This window comes from Lygodium microphyllum, chromosome 29 (genome assembly GCF_053477565.2).
Source record: "Lygodium microphyllum isolate KBCC chromosome 29, Lygodium_microphyllum_v1.1.10, whole genome shotgun sequence".
In the NCBI taxonomy this organism is placed as follows: Eukaryota; Viridiplantae; Streptophyta; class Polypodiopsida; order Schizaeales; family Lygodiaceae; genus Lygodium; species Lygodium microphyllum.
In genome coordinates this window covers 96088780-96106998 of record NC_141163.1, presented here as the reverse complement: position 1 = coordinate 96106998, position 18219 = coordinate 96088780, and the positions used below count along the sequence as shown (strand labels likewise).

Below are 18219 nucleotides of genomic sequence, written 5' to 3'. Positions count from 1 at the left end.
CAGTATGGATTGGACATGCTGTCCAAATATGGGATGATAGGCTGTAAGCCTATTTCAGTTCCTTTGGAGCAGAATGTGAAGCTGAGCACAGATGCAGGTGAGCTTCTAGAAGACCCTACTATGTACAGACGCATAGTAGGAAGTTTGATTTATATGACTATTACCAGGCCAGATTTGAGCTATGCTGTTGGATTGGTAAGTCAGTTTATGCAGGCTCCAAGGAAACCACATTTGGATGCGGCTAGATGCATACTCAGGTATGTGAAGTCCACATTGCAGTATGGACTATTTTATGAGACTGGGGTTCAGATACAGTTGCATGGATACACTGATGCTGATTGGGCTGGTAGTATTTCTGATAGACGATCTACCAGTGGATATGTGTTCTCTTTTGGGAGTGCTGCAGTCACTTGGAGCAGCAAGAAACAGCCTACAGTTGCCTTGTCGAACACAGAGGCTGAGTACAGGGGTGCAGCAATGGCTGCATGTGAGGTAGCTTGGTTGCATAAGCTACTTTATGATATGCATCAGTCTACAGATGGGCCAGTTGTCATTTATTGTGACAACATGAGTAGTATACACTTGGAAAATAACCCAGTCTATCATGCTAGAACAAAGCACATTGAGGTGCATTATCACTATGTGCGAGAGAGGGTTATACTTGGTCTTATTGATCTAGTTTATGTGAGCACAGAGGATCAAGTAGCTGACATATTCACGAAGGCATTGGGCGCAGAGAAGCTGCACAAGTTCAGAGACCTGCTTGGTGTGCAGGAATTGGGATTGAGCTCGAGGGGGAGTGTTGACATATCGAGCTCCACTTGTGATACGTCAGGGTGACCGTTGTGCATTTATGTCACCGACTTGTCAGTTGCAGATGCAGTTGGTACACCGCCCCTGAATAATAGCTACATGATAGCTATCCTTATCTACTCTAGTTCGTGGCTCAGTTAGTATGCCACCTTAGTTAGTTGAGTTTGGTTTTGAGACCCATATAGGGTTCTTCTATTTCTTTGTAAGAGAGTTCTTTTGGCTTACACAACTAAGAAGAGGAAAACTGTTTTCAGCCTCCATCCTTGTGTGTATTCCCCCATTGTGTAAGCAAGAAAGCTACAAGTGAGACTCCTTCCTTCTCTCCCACAATCTTGACACAAGAAACACACACAAAGAGAAAGAAGCAAGTGTGGTGCCCAAAAAGAGAGTAAGAAAGATATACAAAAGAATAATTATAAAGAGAGAGCAATTAGTTGCAACTCCCCTAACCATCTCTCACACAACTCTTCCAATATTCCTATTTATTTTCAAAAACTACTATAAGTACATAAAAAGGATTCGACTTTAGACGCTTAGTGCTTTGTCCTCATTGTCCACATAGACCATATAACATTGTGCATTTGATATTTGGGAATACATAAAAGGATAGATCACATGACATTTTGATATTTGATCTTTAAAAATTCATTTTACATGCCATATCTTTTTAGCATATGTGAGCTCCATCATACTCCCACACTAAGAAGTGAAGCGTCCTCACAAACCATTGAAGAAGGATCGCCATCAAGGAAAGCAAAAGAAAAGGGAACTAAAAGGAGGAAGTTGACTTGCTACACGAACCTTGCAGAGATTGTAGGGTGATCGTGGATCTATTCAAGTAGTTTGACATTTGGGACAGTTGTGAACAGTCATACAAAAATGGGGGCTACATTCATTCCCAAAATCCAATATAGTTCATCTTTCTTAAGTGATAATCATAGTTGATGATTGACCCTTCCATAGACACCAAAAACCAAAGGAAAACAAAGAACACTCCCACAAAATCTATGTGAAAAGCTTAGCTTTCAACCTCAAGCATATCTCTCTCTTCCACAAACAAACCAAGCAGATAGTCACTCTCCTCATTCTCACTATCTCCCTCCTCCATAGGTAGAAACAAGAAACACGCATAGAGAGAAAAAAGTGTGGTGCCCAAAAAGAGAGGGAGAAAGATATGTGAGAGAAGGATGACAAAGAGAGAGCAATTAGTTGCAACTCCTCTAACCACCTCTCATACAACTCTTCCAATATTGTTATTTCTTTTGAAAAAGTACTTTAAGTACATAAAAAGGATTGGACTTTAGAGGCTTAGTACTTTCTCTGCATTGTCCACATAGACCATATAACATATTTGGGAATACATAAAAGGATAGATCACATGACATTTTGATATTTGATTTTAAAATTTTTACTTTACATGCCATATCTTTTAAGCATATCTGAGCTCCATCTTACTCTCACACTAAGAAGCTAAGCATCCTCGCAAACCATTGAAGAAGAACCACCATCAAAGAGAAAGAAAAGGGAACCAAAAGGAGGAAGTTGAATTACCATGAACCTTGCAGAGAATATAGGGTGTTCCTAGACCCATTCAAGTAGCTTGACATTCGGGATAGTTGTGAGCACTCATACAAAAGCGGGGGCTACATTCATTCCTAGAATCCCACTTAGTTTATCTTTCTTCAATGATGACCATTACTTGATTATTGACCCTCCCATAGACACCAGAAACAATAGAAAAAACAAAGAACACTCCCATAAAATCTATGTGAAAAGGTTAGCTTTCAACCTCAAGCATATCTCTCCCTTCCCCAAACAAACAAGGCACACAAAAGATAGCCACTCTTGTCATTCTCACTATCTCCCTCCTTCGTAGATAGGAACAAGAAACACACACAAAGAGAAAGAAGCAAGTGTGGTGCCCAAAAAGAGAGGGAGAAAGATATGCAAGAGAATGATTATAAAGAGAGAGCAATTAGTTGCAACTCCCCTAACCAGCTCTCACACAACTCTTCCAATATTCCTATTTATTTTCAAAAAGTACTTTAAGTGTATAAAATGGATTGACCTTTAGAGGCTTAGTACTTTGTCCTCATTGTCCACATAGACCATATAACATTGTTGCATTTGACATTTGGGAATACATAAAAGGATATATATCACATGAAATTTTGATATTTGATTTTTAAAAACTCACTTTACATGCCATATCTTTTGAGCATATCTGAGATGGATCATACTCTCGCACTAAGAAGCGAAGCATCCTCGCAAAACCACTGCAGAAGAACCACCATCAAGGAAAGAGAAAGAAAAGGGAACCAAAGGAAGGAAGCTAACTTGTTGCCATGAACCTTGGTGAGGAGGGACCCTTGCAAACTCCGATGCTAAAAACATCACAAATTCTTCGAAAAGAATGTTCCTTGACAGCAATCCATGAAGGTGTCCACCAATGTTCTTGAGAGCATGATAGCACACCAAATATTTGTGTGTCCAACATAGCATGTGAACAAGGGCCTATCTATTGTGTTTTTTAATATGTTTATTTTTTATGGCTTTAATGAAAAGGGGAATATGAGGGTTGACAGGTAAAACGAAGATTAGGTTTGTGGAAGAGGAAGAAGATGGAGACGCCACCAGAACTCCACAAAAAGAACAGGTCGTCAGATTTGCAGAAAGAGGGCACCGAATCCGTGGGGAGAAGAGACGTGAAGGATGTCGAATAACCGTGTGTTGCATGATAGACCTACGTTGAGTTGGGTTGAGACATCTGTTGGAATGTAAGCTTGCATGGAAGTACAATGGGTGAAATGTTGGATGTACCAAGTGCTTAGACAAGACCAACACCAAGATTTGCAACATCCATCTGCATGGAGAGGCCAAAAGTGCCACGATCTGAATCGAGAAGAGCAATCTAGTGTTGTCACCCTGCTAAGAATAGTCTAGCAACAACATCTACTAAGAATAGTCTAGCAATCTAGTGTTGTCAAGAATAGTCTAGCAACAACAACTCCATCTTCTTCTTTGCCAGCACATTCACTCCTACTCATATATGAGTCTACACTTCACCTTCTCTCTTTCTTGACTCCAGATTGGAGCTTTCCCGACTGCGCACCACTCTGATTGACCCTCACAATAAATAGTAGAAAAACCAGAGAACACTCCCACAAAATCTATGTGAAAAGCTTAGCTTTCAACCTCAAGCATATTCCTCTCTTCCACAAACAAACTAGGCACACAAAAGATAGTCGCTCTCCTCATCCTCACTATCTCCCTCCTCCATAGACAGGAATAAGAAACACACATAGACAGAAAGAAGCAAGTGTGGTGCCCAAAAAGAGAGGGAGAAAGATATGTGAGAGAAGGATGATGAAGAGAGAGCAATTATTTGCAACCCCCTTAACCACCTCTCACACAACTCTTTCAAGATTACTATTTCTTTTCAAAAAGCACTTTTAAGTACATAAAATAGATTGGACTTTAGATCCTTAGCACTTTGTCCACATAGACTATATAACATTTTGCATTTGATATTTGGGAATACATAAAAGGATAGGTCACATGACATTTTGATATTTGATTTTTAAGAAATTCACTTTACATGCCATATCTTTTGAGCATATCTAAGCTCCATCAATTGAGCAAGTCTTTCGACCAAAACTCGCATGGAAATACCATTCCTTATTGAACTCTCTTTGTCCTTGTGTCTTTAATTACAATGCTTGCACTTCATGCTTTTTTCACAATTCTTGGTGTGGAAGGAGGGATTTTAATGAAGCTTTTCAAGGTTGGCTTTAGGTATATGCTCCTTCAGTATAAGAGCCAGTTCTAGTTAATATGCCCAAACATATTCTTGCTCTTCCCATATCAATGATACGAAATTTTTATATTCCTCAACCAAAACTTTTTAGGTTAGCATGAATGACCACATGTACAAACAATTTTATTTTGTTATCAATTCCTTGTAGCGCTCAATTATTTGTTGATTTTCATTCTCTACCTTTTATTTTGCCATTTCCATTATAGATCTTTCTATCAACTTAGAATTTAAGCTAGTTGAAGGTTTTGATTGAGAAGATCACTTCTTAGCAAGAGTTGGGTTGATGGCACATTCAAAGTTAATGCTTGTGTTTTGAGCTTTTAGTGTTTGTTCCTTGGTGGGGCTTACTATTTTAGTCATAATTGGGGGTGCAACTATTAGGGTTCTACTCCAAGTTGGGAATAGAAATTGCAACATCAGTGGATTTGGCTATGGGTAGCAAAGGGCGACTAGTTAATTGAACCTTGGAAGTAATTGGATGCCACTAATGGCATTTTTGACTTCTTTTTGTTGGTGAAGCAATTGTTTCCCTTTAGGATTCCTTTTAGTGGCTTGAGTAGTGACACAAGGCTTGTATTATAGCATTCTCAATTTTGTTTAGATGACAAAGGTTCATTAGGTTTGAGGGACTTTTGACATTTGTTTAGACTAGCAACTATATTTGACTATTGCTTGTCAATATTCGAGTTTCTACCATCCCCTTGTTAGATTTTCCTAGTAATCATGGGGAATGTAGTTTTGTCACTTCATTTTGAGGAGATGACTTCTCACACGCATTTAATTTCTTTTGCAAATAAGTAACTACCTTAATTATTGCTATTTCGTAGTCATAATCTTAAGGGTCTCTTTCCAATAGATGAGACCTTGAATGTTCTTAATTAGTTTGGGTGGTCTTAATTTCATTGTCAATTTAGATTTTGACCTAGATTTGGATTTGGTCTAGTATCCTTCTTTGTGAAGATGCTTAAACCTCAATATTGGTTATGGAGGTGGTCATGTGGTGAACTTAGGCAACCATAACCATTGATTTCCCACATAGTATTCTTTAGCATGCATAAGGGTTTTGGAAACCCATTACTACTTTGTGTTAGTTCTCCATCATTATTTGCGATTGTGAGCTCTAGGTTGCCTTCTATGCTTAGTTGGAGCTTTTTGGTGCTTGGTCATGACAATCCTAGATATTGTTTTAGTGCTCATAGAAATGTTAGCCTTATCTATGCAAGAAGGTGTAGTGCTAAGTGGTCCTCACTTTTTCTCTTGCACTTTAAGCAATTCTTTGAGCACTTTCTTCTTCTCCTCACTAAGCTTTGCATTTGTCTTGGAGGCTGGTTTCTTTCCCTTTCTTTAAGAGTCTACAAGATGGCCCTTATAAAAAGTTGTACTTATTTTGATGTTAGATAGGCTCAAGTTTATTTGACGTGCCCTATAATCAATATCACATTTAGTTGCATACTTGAAAGGCCTTCCAATAGGACTTCTTTTGCTACATCCTCACAATTCAACAACCCATAAAATGTCACTAGTATGCTTTCAATTTCAACAACCAAGTCAATTATTTTACATTTTTATAGGGAAGAATATGACATCCTCCATACATGTTGATTGTTGCATTTGTCAGCACAAGTTCTAGTTCCATGATTTCAATGCATGCATCATATGCTAGGATTTTAAAGTTTGCCCCTTTGTCAATGAGAGCATTAGTGACGTGGTCCTTTTTGCAATAAGTTAACCTAAGAAATGGAGGTGGTATTAGCTCTTTATCTTCAAGGTTGACTTTTGTGGCCTTAACCTTTTGGATTGAAAAGTTGCATCCTATAAATTTAGTTTGGTGCTTGATTTTCCAACAATGAAGATCCTTGCTTTTTTGGGTAGTTGTTTTACAAGTGCCATGTTTGGTGGCAATTCCAACACTGAACTGTGTAACCCTCTTTTTCATAATCTACAAAAGGATTTGTGTATTCCTTGTCATTGTATTTTTCCTTGATAAGATGGGGGAAGGAGGGTCACCGTGTGGATAAGTTATGATAAGATCTCAATGTTTAGGTATCATTGAGGGATTAATCCTAGCCATTGGATAAGTTTATCATTGATTAGGTGAAGCTAGCAATACTAAGTGAGGGGTACTTAAATTCAATCCAATATTCATGTGTAGAATAGGATAAGGAAGCATTGTGGGTTCTTAGCAATAAATTGCATCATGTCGAATACAAGTAGAGTTGAAGCCTCAATTCGGTATAGAACACTTGTAAAGCAACCAAGAGCTTATAAACCTAAAGTTTTTGCTACTAAAATATAGCTTATACCCTTTTGATCTATGCTCCTGTGCTTGAATAAATCATCAATTCTAATCATCTCATTGAGAACCTCATTGGCTTTCCCAAGTGATGCATTAGGGTAAGCCCTTTAGTAGGTCTTAGTCAAATGCAGTGCATAAAACTGATTGACTAGATTTGGCTCGTGTGCTTTGAATAGCATTTGTTAGATCACATTATAGCTCAAGTAGGTTCAGTCCACAACTAGCTCAAGTACTAGCTTTTCCTCACAATTCCATGGTCTTGATACACTCCCAATGTGTGCTTGTAATGATTTGAATTTACTCCCAATTTTGGTAGTCAGCTACCTGATTGTTTGCCCTAACATACTATCAACATTCGAGGTAAGAAGACAAACATAGCCAAAATAGAAAGACAAAGACAATATACTTAGACAAAACTCCCAAGTGCATTAATATCCATATCCATTACAATAGTCTCATCAAATACGTAAATGACAATATTTGAATACATAGAGGCTAACATTGGAGAAGTAGCATAACTTCATAGACTCAAAGACAATCAAAAATATAAAGGGGAGCAATACTACTACCAATGATTCATGACTCAAGTCATACATTAGGGACAGCTCTATAGTTGTCTTAACACCCGGGATGCCAATCAAGGTGACTATGAACAGTCGAACCATCCAACTATCCAAACTACTCAAAATATGTAAAGAGGCACTTTTGGTAGCTCTTAGGGGTCTAGGAAAAAGGATTTGATGTTCAAAGCAGTCCTCAAGTTTTTGCTAAGCTTTGCTATGTACCATTACCCACTAAGTTGAGATCATGTAAATACATATGTATCATCACCCACTAAGTTTTTGCAACTTTGCTACGTTTCAAAACAGTCCTCAAGTTTTTGCAAAGAAATAGCTAAGCTTTGCTACGTTTCAAAATAGTCCTCAAGTTTTTGCAAAGAAATAGCTAAGCTTTGCTATGTACCATCACCCACTAATTTGCGATTATATAAATACCTCTATGTATTGTCACCCACCAAGTTGCGATGATGTAAATACCTCTATGTATCATCATCCCTTGGGGGGTTCATTATAAAAATATCCTCTATATCACGTGTGTTCAAGGCCTTTTTATAAATACCCTTATCTATGAATTTTTCCTAGATAAAACACAACCTTTTTTTAAAATTTGTGGATAATCCATTTATATTACACCTTTTGTTTTTAAAAAATGTATAAAATTAGTATTAAAAATCCCTTACTTTGAACCCACATGATACATAGATATATTCATGAGTGACCCCCCCAAACCCCTCGAGCGTCACCCACCACTAAGTTGTGATGATGTAAACATATATCTAAATTATTGCACACAAAAAGGTAGTTTGTATTAATAATAAAGAAGACATTCAGTTACATAGGACTTATGCCCTCAAAAAAGACAATATCATGGCCACATCTTGGGCACTTAAAACCCTAAACTTGCTAACTAGTCCCCATATGAAGCTAGTCTTGGAGCTAATCTCTATATAGCATGGCATGGTATTAATGCCTTGAAAGGCTACTTGATTTTTGGCATGCCAGATCAGGTATAAAATCACAAGTGTGATTGACCAAGTGGCAAGATAATGGTGCTTAATAGTGGGATCCAAGAGCCCTAACACCCAAGTTTGTAGGTTTTTCTCTGCTGAGCCTAACACACTAACAATCGGGGCTTTGGACATACTTCTATTGTTTCAGAAGCTACAACTCACTTTGGCGACAATCTCTCACCTTGTCTCTCAACACTCCACTCTAACTAACCAAACATTTTCCTCTCCAACCCAAGAAAGCAAGAACACAAGACTGTCTCGAGTTGTAGTGAACTCGCCTAACTTACCTTCTTGCATTTGATGACTCGAAGGCTCGAAGATGGTTCCATGACCACGATCAACGCAATCCAATGATGTCACTCCTTCGCATCCACAACCAAGCACACCAATGAGTCAAAGAGCTAGTAGAGAAGACAATAAAAGCTCAACACACCTCTCACTCTCTCCCTCTCAATCACTCTCAACACAATGGAAGCAAGATGATAGACTAGAAAGCTTGAGTAATCACAGTGATAAAGCTTCCACAACATGGATGTGCCAAAAGGGTGAATACAACTGAGACTTCTCACCCTTAGATAGACCAAGAATTAGGGTTAGGGTTAGGGTTTGCACCCCTTTTGCCTTTAGGGTTTGCATCCTCCCTTGGGCATCCTACCCACTTTGTGGACTCTAGGCAGGTCAATCATCATTGTATGCTTTAACCTTAGCCCATTAACCTTAGCTCAATTAGACCAAGCCTAAGAATCACAAATACATGTGTGCAACCCATGCAACACTTGTGGGTGCAATAAACACAACTGCAGTTGGTGAATACAATGTGCACAGGAGTGATACTGGCTCTCACAAAATAATGCATCCATGATAATCTGAGCTCCACAAAAATAATATCCACCAAAAAATAGTAGCCGACACTTGCACTTTCTATAGCCTTCTCAAAATACCATTAACATTCTCATTTTCTTCAACCTTGGGAAAGTGATTCAACACTAGTGACCACACACCTTTAGCTAAACACCCATTCTAGAACACATGTCCATTCCACATATGCAAAAGCCATTGGATATTCCCCTTTTCTTTAACTTGGACCCATAGAACAAAGCACCTAGCATCACTCTCTAAATGAAGATCCTATCTTTTAGTGGGAACCTCAAAGCCCAAGTGTTGCTAAAGCATTCTTTGGCCTTGTCCACCATTAATTGCATGCCCTAAGCCTCGACTAGCTTGTTGCCCTTTAGCCTTGAGAATATGAGCCTTGATAACCCTTATGTTGAGGGACTTTGATAGGTCCTTCCTCCTCACACTAAGGTAGGAAAAGATGGCTTCCTTGGTTAAAGTTAGTGGTAGACCACCACTCAATTGAATCACCCAATCTTTGCTGAGTCTTCAATACTTTCTAGCTCTTAGTTCTCCTCCCCAATCTCGTGCTTGAACTTGATAATACCTTTTTTTACCAGATGTAGGGCTTTTCGTCCTAGGCTAGAAATCAAGGGGGGATTAAATCTTGTAGACCAAAAGATATTGTGCTCACTATCAACCTCCCTTGATGATTGAGAGATTTCAGCCATGCTCAATACTCGGTCCCATGATTTTATGAGTTCTTGAATGAGACCCTAGCTTTGACTTTGGACAAGGCATGAGTTTTGATCAAGTCTAAGGCTAACAATCCCCATGTTATTGTAGATTTTTCTATTTAAGTCAACTAACATATAAGACCATGAAAGATTCTTTGACCAGCATCTCTTTAAAATCTTGGCTCTAAGAGCATGCACCTCCTTTAAGGGATTAGAAAGATCAAGCCACCCTCTAAAAGTGGAGCTTTGGGCTTGTCCAAGGCAATGGGTGTAGAATACTGTGCCTTTCCTTGCTTGCCCAATAAGAATCTATTGACCAAAGGGCTCCATTGATTTTGCTCTTGCTTTCCATACCTAATAAATGGCAAGCAAAATGATAGCACAAAGTAATGCAGTAGTTTTAGCCTAATGTGAAATGTCCAGTTGGCTCATGCCCACAATTGCTAACTTTCTCCCTTACTTTGTTTGGTACCTAAGAGGACCTACTTGATTACTGGGTGTCCACCCCAAGAGGTATTCCCATGTCTTTGAAAAGATTGTCCCTCCCCACTAGGCTTCCTTTCCATTTAAGGTTAAATATATCCACAATTGATAAATTGATTAGTTTGGATTTACTTAGGTTGATAGCAAAACTAGCCGCTTGCTCATGGATACTCAAAATCCCCAAATCCCTTTCCGAATTCTCTTTTTGGGTTTTTTAAGGCCTTTAAGAGTTTATTTGCAAAATCTGGACCTAGGAACTGCTTACCCCTATAATGGAGATTGTGAAGTTCTCCTTTTTTTGCCAAATTATCCAGTGTGCAAAACAAAGGATGAGTGGCTACTACAAACAACATGGGACTTAGGGGACAACCTTGCTTGACTGCATAGGAGATGTGGAAGGGATCCAGGAGAAGGCCATTGAATGAGATGCTAGCCTTAGCTCAATTAGCTACAAGTCTTGGGAGGCTTGCAATCTTGCTAGAAAACCCCATATTTTCTAACACCCTCTCTATGTGTTGCCAACTAATTCGATCATAGGCCTTGTCAATATCAAGCTAGAGCAACAACACCTCCTGCTTAGAGGGTCTAGCTCAGTCTATTGCAATCATGCCATTAAGGATGTTCTTAGTGAGGTTTCTACTCTCTGTATAAACCAAAATTGATGCTTGTGAATGCATTTGCCTAGCAGTGGCACAAGTCTATTAGCCATGACTTTTGCAAAAACTTTATAGACTAAGTTAAGCAAGGATATTGGCCTCCAATCCTTTAAATGTAGACATGTCTCTGTTTGGGGACCCGTGTAATGATGCTTTTCACCCATGGTTCATGAAACTCTGCAACTTGCCAATATCTGTTAATCATGGCACTTAGGCTCTGCTTTAGTGCTTCCTAATTAAAATAAAGAAATTCCACAATTATTGCATCTAAGCCTGGATATTTCTCTAACTCCTTTGTTGAAAAGGGGCATGTCAAACTATTATTTTCAGTCTTGTTGATCACATTGGGTATTGCATCAAGTAGTTTTTTTATCGCATCAACTTTCACCTTGCTTGGAGTCTCTTGGTATAGCTTGGCAAAATATGCTATGCACATGTATGCCACCTATTGTTGGTTGGAGATCCAATGCACATGTCTAGTTGTGGAGGGTTGCCAAAGCTGTCCCTTCTCCTCTTTGTATAGATTTCTGATGAGCTACGGGGAAATTCAATTCGAGACTATCATTAGCCTTTTGTCAAATAGAAGGTTGATCTTCTTCGCCTCTCTTTCCAAGGCTAGACTTATGATATTTTGCACCTTGGTGAGATCTTTGACTTCCTCTTGAAGTAGAGGTCTATGGCCAACCATAGTCGAGAGGTTGGTCATCATGATTCTAGCCCATTCCTCTTCCTTTGTTTCTTTGATCATAGTCCAAACTCCTTGAAGGGTAATTGCATGTTGCATTGTGTTGACAAATAACCCCTAGGGGTCCTGATCTTGATTGTTTAAATCCTCTTTCAATTTGGCTGCTACCTCTAAAAGTATGTATTGGACTGCTATCTAGCCATAGTTCTTGTGGTTGGCAATCAAGCACTTGTACCCACCTCTCTCGAGGGCTCAACTAGACACAACTCTAATACGACTAGATAGTGATTAGAGAGAAGACAATTGCCATTGGTTTCTAGTAGGGCAACATTAGGGAGCCATTCACCTACTTGTGTGCAATACCACCTGTCAAGTCTTGGCAAGTAGCCCTTGTGGGCAAGGGAATTCTCCTGAAGCGGCACAAATTTTGGCATCTGTTATAAGATTTGAGATACACGCTTGACTTTATTATATACTTAAAAGATATATGGTAAATATTATGATGGCATATAGAGAGAACATATGAGAGAAAAGAAATATGTAGAGAGAGAGAGAGAGCTAGAGGGATTGACAACACACTAGGGACTGGAAGATGGGCCAGTCCCCCCTTGTGGAGTTATATTATTGACAAGGAGCAAGCTCCTCTATTACACATAAACCAGTTCTTACTTGTAGATCTTGGGAACAAGATCACAGTTCCTTGCACAGTATACAACCGGCTAACACTTGCACAACTTGGAAGTTGGCACCTTTTGATCCTTCTTGAGTCTCTCCTTCTCTTCTACACAACATGTGTAGGGATCTCCTCTTGAAGCTTGATTTCAGCAGAGCTTTCGCAGCACTCGATTTCATCAGAGCTTCCGCAGCACTTGCACCTTCTCTTCTCCTCTTGGATGCATGCAAAGAGATGCTTCCTTCACCTCTCCCATACCCAAGGAGAGCCTCCTCTTTTATAGGATTTCAAGAGCTTCTCTTCTTGGAGAGAGACTTGAGTGCCAAGATTGGAAAGGTTGATCTTCATGCAAGATGTGGCTATTCCAAGACCTACTCTGTAGCACCAATTTCGAGATATCTCTTTGTGTGTTGCTCGGATGAAAAAATGTCCAACACAAAAGTTGTAGATCTTGTTGATTCTGATAACGCACGTGAGCCATTTTTAGATATTGTCTCTCTATCACGAGATATTTTAAAAATGGATTCACCATGTCTATTTTTAAAAATTGCACTTTTTTAAACTATACTTTTAACTTGTGGTCCATGCAACCACCTTGAGCCATAGATAAGGAGAGTTCATTAGATTGCCTTGGGCCTCAACCTTAAGATTGACTTCCACACAAAAGCTTGTGTCATTTTAGACATTAGAAAGAGAAAATTATTTCTCTCCTCACTTCTAGAGGATTACGTCTCTCGTCTTTCTTAGTGAGAGAATTACCTCTCTCGTCTTTCTTAATGAAAGAAAAGTCCTTAAACCTTGACTTGTAAGGGAGAGGATAACCCCAAATGAGTGCAATGCTCATTACACACAAGTAAACATTCCCAAGCGTCCTCAGATGCACACATAAATACATATACATAATGCTAATGCACTTCCTCTTCTTAGAACTCAATCCATCTTCATTTATGTGTAAGTCCTTGGTTCTTGTATACACTCTTACACTTGGCAGACACTTCTTTCCCCCTTCATAACTTGTATTGCTTGTACCAGATATCCCCGTCACAGTGCTCTGATCACCCCATTAAGTGATGCACTAGGAATACTGGTCTCTAAATGGTCTCATGGCCATGCTAGATCATAATCAACACTTAAAGAAAAGTGAGTCATTAATTTATTGACATAAATTTATTAAATAGAGAATGCGTAATAAGCAATCAATTTAGTGAAAGCATCCAAGCCCAGATACTCCTTAGCCAACTCCTCCTATGGGATTTTGTTGAGTTTGGCAAATGAACTGGCCCTACTTTGTAAGCTCTTTGGAATGGCTGCCTTTGACTAAAACCCCTTGATATATTGCCGGTTGAGATTAGCACGATCTGTCTTTTGAGCACTGGTTTGCTAAGGGATGACTTACCTTTCTTGCCTCTAACTTGCTGCCAACCTTCCATATCACTTCCCCATCGTCCCTCTTATTCTTTGCCTCTATTTGATGAGAAGTTGTTCTTGGCCACCTCCACCCAATATGGGTTGCATGATCAAATATCACGCTCCTCTTTGTCCACCAGCTCTGTGCATTTTGAGACATAGTGCTCCCATTTGCCATAGTTATGGCATGATCCTATGAACTTGCTCCACACTAGACGGAGTCAAAACTCACTAACATGTGGGATATCTAGATCCATAAGCTCGGCTTGCACCTCCTTAGGGCTTCAAAGGAGACATAGTCAATTATAAGCATGTAAGTCAAGGATTTCAACCCAAACCGGTAGACATTTCTTTTGTAGAGATTCCTTTCCCAATTCCATCAACTTCCATGTGGTGATATACATCAAACCCATCCCCTAGAAGTAAATCCCTTTATCCAAAACTTTGCATGCAAGGACTTCATAGAACCCCTTGCCATCGCAAAAAATTTGCTCAACCTATCCTAGTGTGTTAAGGATTGTGTCAAGCCACCCTGGCACCCCCATGACTCTTGGTGGCTTCCCAAGAAAGAAAACAAGAACTCCACGAGAGTTAAAGCAAAGAACATGGTTGTAGACTTTACCTAAGTCTAGAGTGATTCTTTTGGCCACCCCCTCTCGTCTCTCTTAAATGTTTTTGTAGAGCACTTCGACCAAGAGATCAAAAACCGCATGTGGATTGGCATCTAGTTGCAGTTCATATTCTTGATGTGAGTTTGTTGCTCCACTCCGGGAGAGTTGCTACCTCGCTCAGCTGATAGCATTTGATCGTATTCATCAAAAGCAGAGGTTGCTTCATCTCTCTTCCTTTTATGTGACTGCATGACTTGCTTCCTCTCCATTGCACCCTTTTGCTATCACCTCCTTCATTGCCTCATCAGTATCAATGGACCTATGCAGAGCCCTTTGAGCAAGGTCCCAAATGTTCAGTTGCATGTAACAAAGATGTGACGTGCAATACGAGGCGGCTATTTTCTTAATTGGAAGACTAAAGAGAAATAACTCCTTTACATGACCACCACTCATGCTCCATATGCACACGTGTATTATTGTGTCCAAATCCTTTTTCCACACTTAAAGTATTAAGAGTGAACTCTAAAATTTTAAGTCTAAAATTTGCAACTTTAACTTACGTACAACCTCTCCAAATGATCATGTAGAAAGCTTGAAGCACTTTTTGCGCTAATTACCCTATGGGAAGCTTCCACTTGGCACACCATTTTACGCGAAGGACAGCAGGCTTATTAGGACAGATACTCAATGAACGCGTAACGCAGAATCCTGCGCCTTAGGCTTAATTTGCCTAATTTGTGTGGGCATCTTCTGCTGGCCTCCTCTCTCGTTTCTTCGATTTGGCAGCCATGGACATTCTCTCAGTCAGACACGTTAACTATGCAAAGAGGGACGAGCCGCTTTACAAGCAGTGGTTCGACTACGCGGATTCAGGTGACTGAGTCTCTGCCTGCCTTGCCTCCATTTTAGTACTTTTCTTTCTCGAGCTCGACAGATCTTTATAGAACCCTAAGTTTCCTTCCATGAACGTTGTGAAGGATTGAAATGGTCGGATCTGGTCTTTGTCACGTGCATTGGTTAAATCGTTTTATTCTGCGGGGCGAACTATCCTTATGAGGTTATAAATTTTTAATGATATTGGATGGGATCGATTGATGTTATTGAGCAGCATTTCTGAATAGGGAACGTGCATTCATTCATAATTCAAACACTCTTGCTGAAGGATGAAGATGCTTTACTATAAATGAAGGACGAGGTAACAATGAAAGTGCCTCCATAGGATTCGACAGCTACTGACAATAGGAACAGAGTTGATGAGGTCTATTTGCATCAAATCGAGTGCCTAATGGAGGTTTTCCGCCTCACTATAAAACAGCGGTTTATGTGTGCAATAAATGATTTTGAGTGTTCGGACGGCAGTCTGACTTATAGCAAGAAAGATCTTTGGCTGTTAGATCAACCAGTTAAAGTGCATTCTCAGTTATTGATGATTCTTAAAGCTCTATAGAGGTAGGTGAGGTTGATTCATTGTGGCATGTCATCAAGCAGATATGATAGGCTTGTGAGTGATTTACGGAAGTGATCATGGCTAAGTTTTCAGTAGGTCGAGGTTATGGAGTTGGGATGATGCATGGGAGTAGTCAGAAGGATGCACTTAGCTATGCCAAATGTAGCAAAGATCTCTTGACAATACTCATGTTACGAAACATATAAACTGCTCGCCAGAAGAAATCTCCATACTTAGGAAGTAATGTAATTGACCTCAGTTAGTCACCCCAAAGGTCCAACGAAGCTGCTCCATTATATTGGCTAACTTGGCCACATGAGAATCTTGTTATAAGCAAGTTATCCATATAAAAAGTGAGGAAGCATAAAATAGAATCAGATGATTGCAAATAGAGATTAGCATGTAGCTGGTTGCAAACAAATCCTTATGAAAGAAAGAAAATGCATCTATCCTTTGATACGAAGCTTGGGGACACTTGCTTCAGCCCTTAAAGGGCCTTCTATAGGAATGATGAATTTGTTGTGCTGCTCTACATAAACCTCCTCTCATGAATGGGCGACTTGTAATAGGCTGCAAATGCAAGCACCAATTGAATAGTGGTGATGCGGGCCGCTGGTGTATATGATTTTGTATAAAGAACTTGAAGCTACCTTAGGTTCTAGGCCTTTTACCTAAGGATCACCTAGAAACTCAGAACTTTCAGATTGCTATAAAAATGGCATGTCAGCTTAAAACATTGCATCTTGTTGACCAGCCCCAATCCCTTATGTACCAAGCATATTAGGAGTATTAGATGCGTTACCAAACATTCTTGTTTGCATGCTTAGAGACCATTCCAATGTGGTTGTACATGGTATTTTGCATACCATCAACAATTCGAGGATACATTTTCCCATGTAATCCATGCACGAGAGAGAGAGAGAGAGAGAGAGAGAGAGAGAGAGAGAGAGAGGAGAGTAAGAGAAAAAGAGCAAGATTCCACACACACACACACACACACACACACACACACACACACACACGTCGGGATGTGCTAAGGCCCCAAAGGATCAAACTACTCGTGAATCACCTTGCCCAATACAATCAGTCTTCTCGCTTCATCTGTATACTCCCAAACTCAATCCTAGTGACTTTCCAACTATCAATACCAATCCCCTCTCCATTCCCTATTACTATTTTGTCCATTAGCCTTTACCCTCGTCAAATCTCCTACTCTCTATCTAAACCCACCCAAGAATACATAAAAAACCTTTAATTTGGTATCTAGAATCATTATATTACTTCCTTTATTTTACTAACAAAGCTCACTTTGCACAAACTGAGACTTTCTTCTTGCTCAACCAGACTCTATACTTTCCTTAGATCTTATCCTTCTTCCTTATCAAGCCTTGACTCAAGGACGTGTGAGCCACCACCAAAGTACCATGAATATCCCATATTTTGAGATAGATCTTGCTGTCCAAAAGGCATAATGTATGCATTATTAAGATTCCTATGCATTTGCTGTCCTTGTTGCAAGGCAAACATTTGCATATGTTCATTCGATGCATTGGGTGCATTTAGATGGATGGCCATGCCACATCCATTTTTGGAGATTTATGTTGTTTCGAAACATTAGAAGGTGAAGGTGTCTTGCACTTTTCAACGTTGCTTCCCTTTCTAAAGGACTGCATAAAGTGAGCATCCAAATCCACTTGTTCTTGCTGATTCCCATCATTATGATGCATTGAAGTTCCAACTTCATAAACAAAACCAATATTTATAGCATGCTACTCATGCTGAAAGCGTATTCCTAGATTAGGTATTGCATTATTCCAGAAAATTGCTTGCAATCATGACTTGCAAACATGTCTTGGGCCCAGCTGCCCACCCACCTAATCGAGAGAGTTGATGTATCCTATGCTAAGCTAAAAAAGATACATTACACATTAAACCTTAATTAACTCGTTAAAACAACCGCAAAGGTAAAAAATTATCAAAGTTTTTGTGCCCCATAAGCAAACATTCAAACTTTGGGAGGATCCACATCCATAAATAGGAGGATGCCCAGCCACATGATCTATCCCTTGTTTGTAGGTTACTCTAGTTTGTTCTAGCCTCCATCCATTAGGCACCTCATTTAGTTGGTTTGTGGTGATCCTCAGTTGATGCCCATTGGTTTGGCAACTCTACCAACTTGAATTTCATTTT

The 18219-nt window shown here is 39.6% G+C and overlaps 1 protein-coding gene across 1 annotated transcript in view; it reads left to right on the top strand.

Annotated features, from left to right (window-relative positions):
• The first annotated feature begins 15202 nt into the window (after positions 1 to 15202).
• The window catches only part of LOC148010937 (EH domain-containing protein 1-like), a 39867-nt gene continuing 36850 nt past the window's right edge, over positions 15203 to 18219 (top strand). Inside the window, exon 1 of the mRNA XM_087671254.1 lies at positions 15203 to 15455. Coding sequence (XP_087527380.1) covers positions 15371 to 15455 — 85 coding nt within the window. The 5' untranslated portion in view covers positions 15203 to 15370. The remainder of the gene's footprint in view (positions 15456 to 18219) is intronic.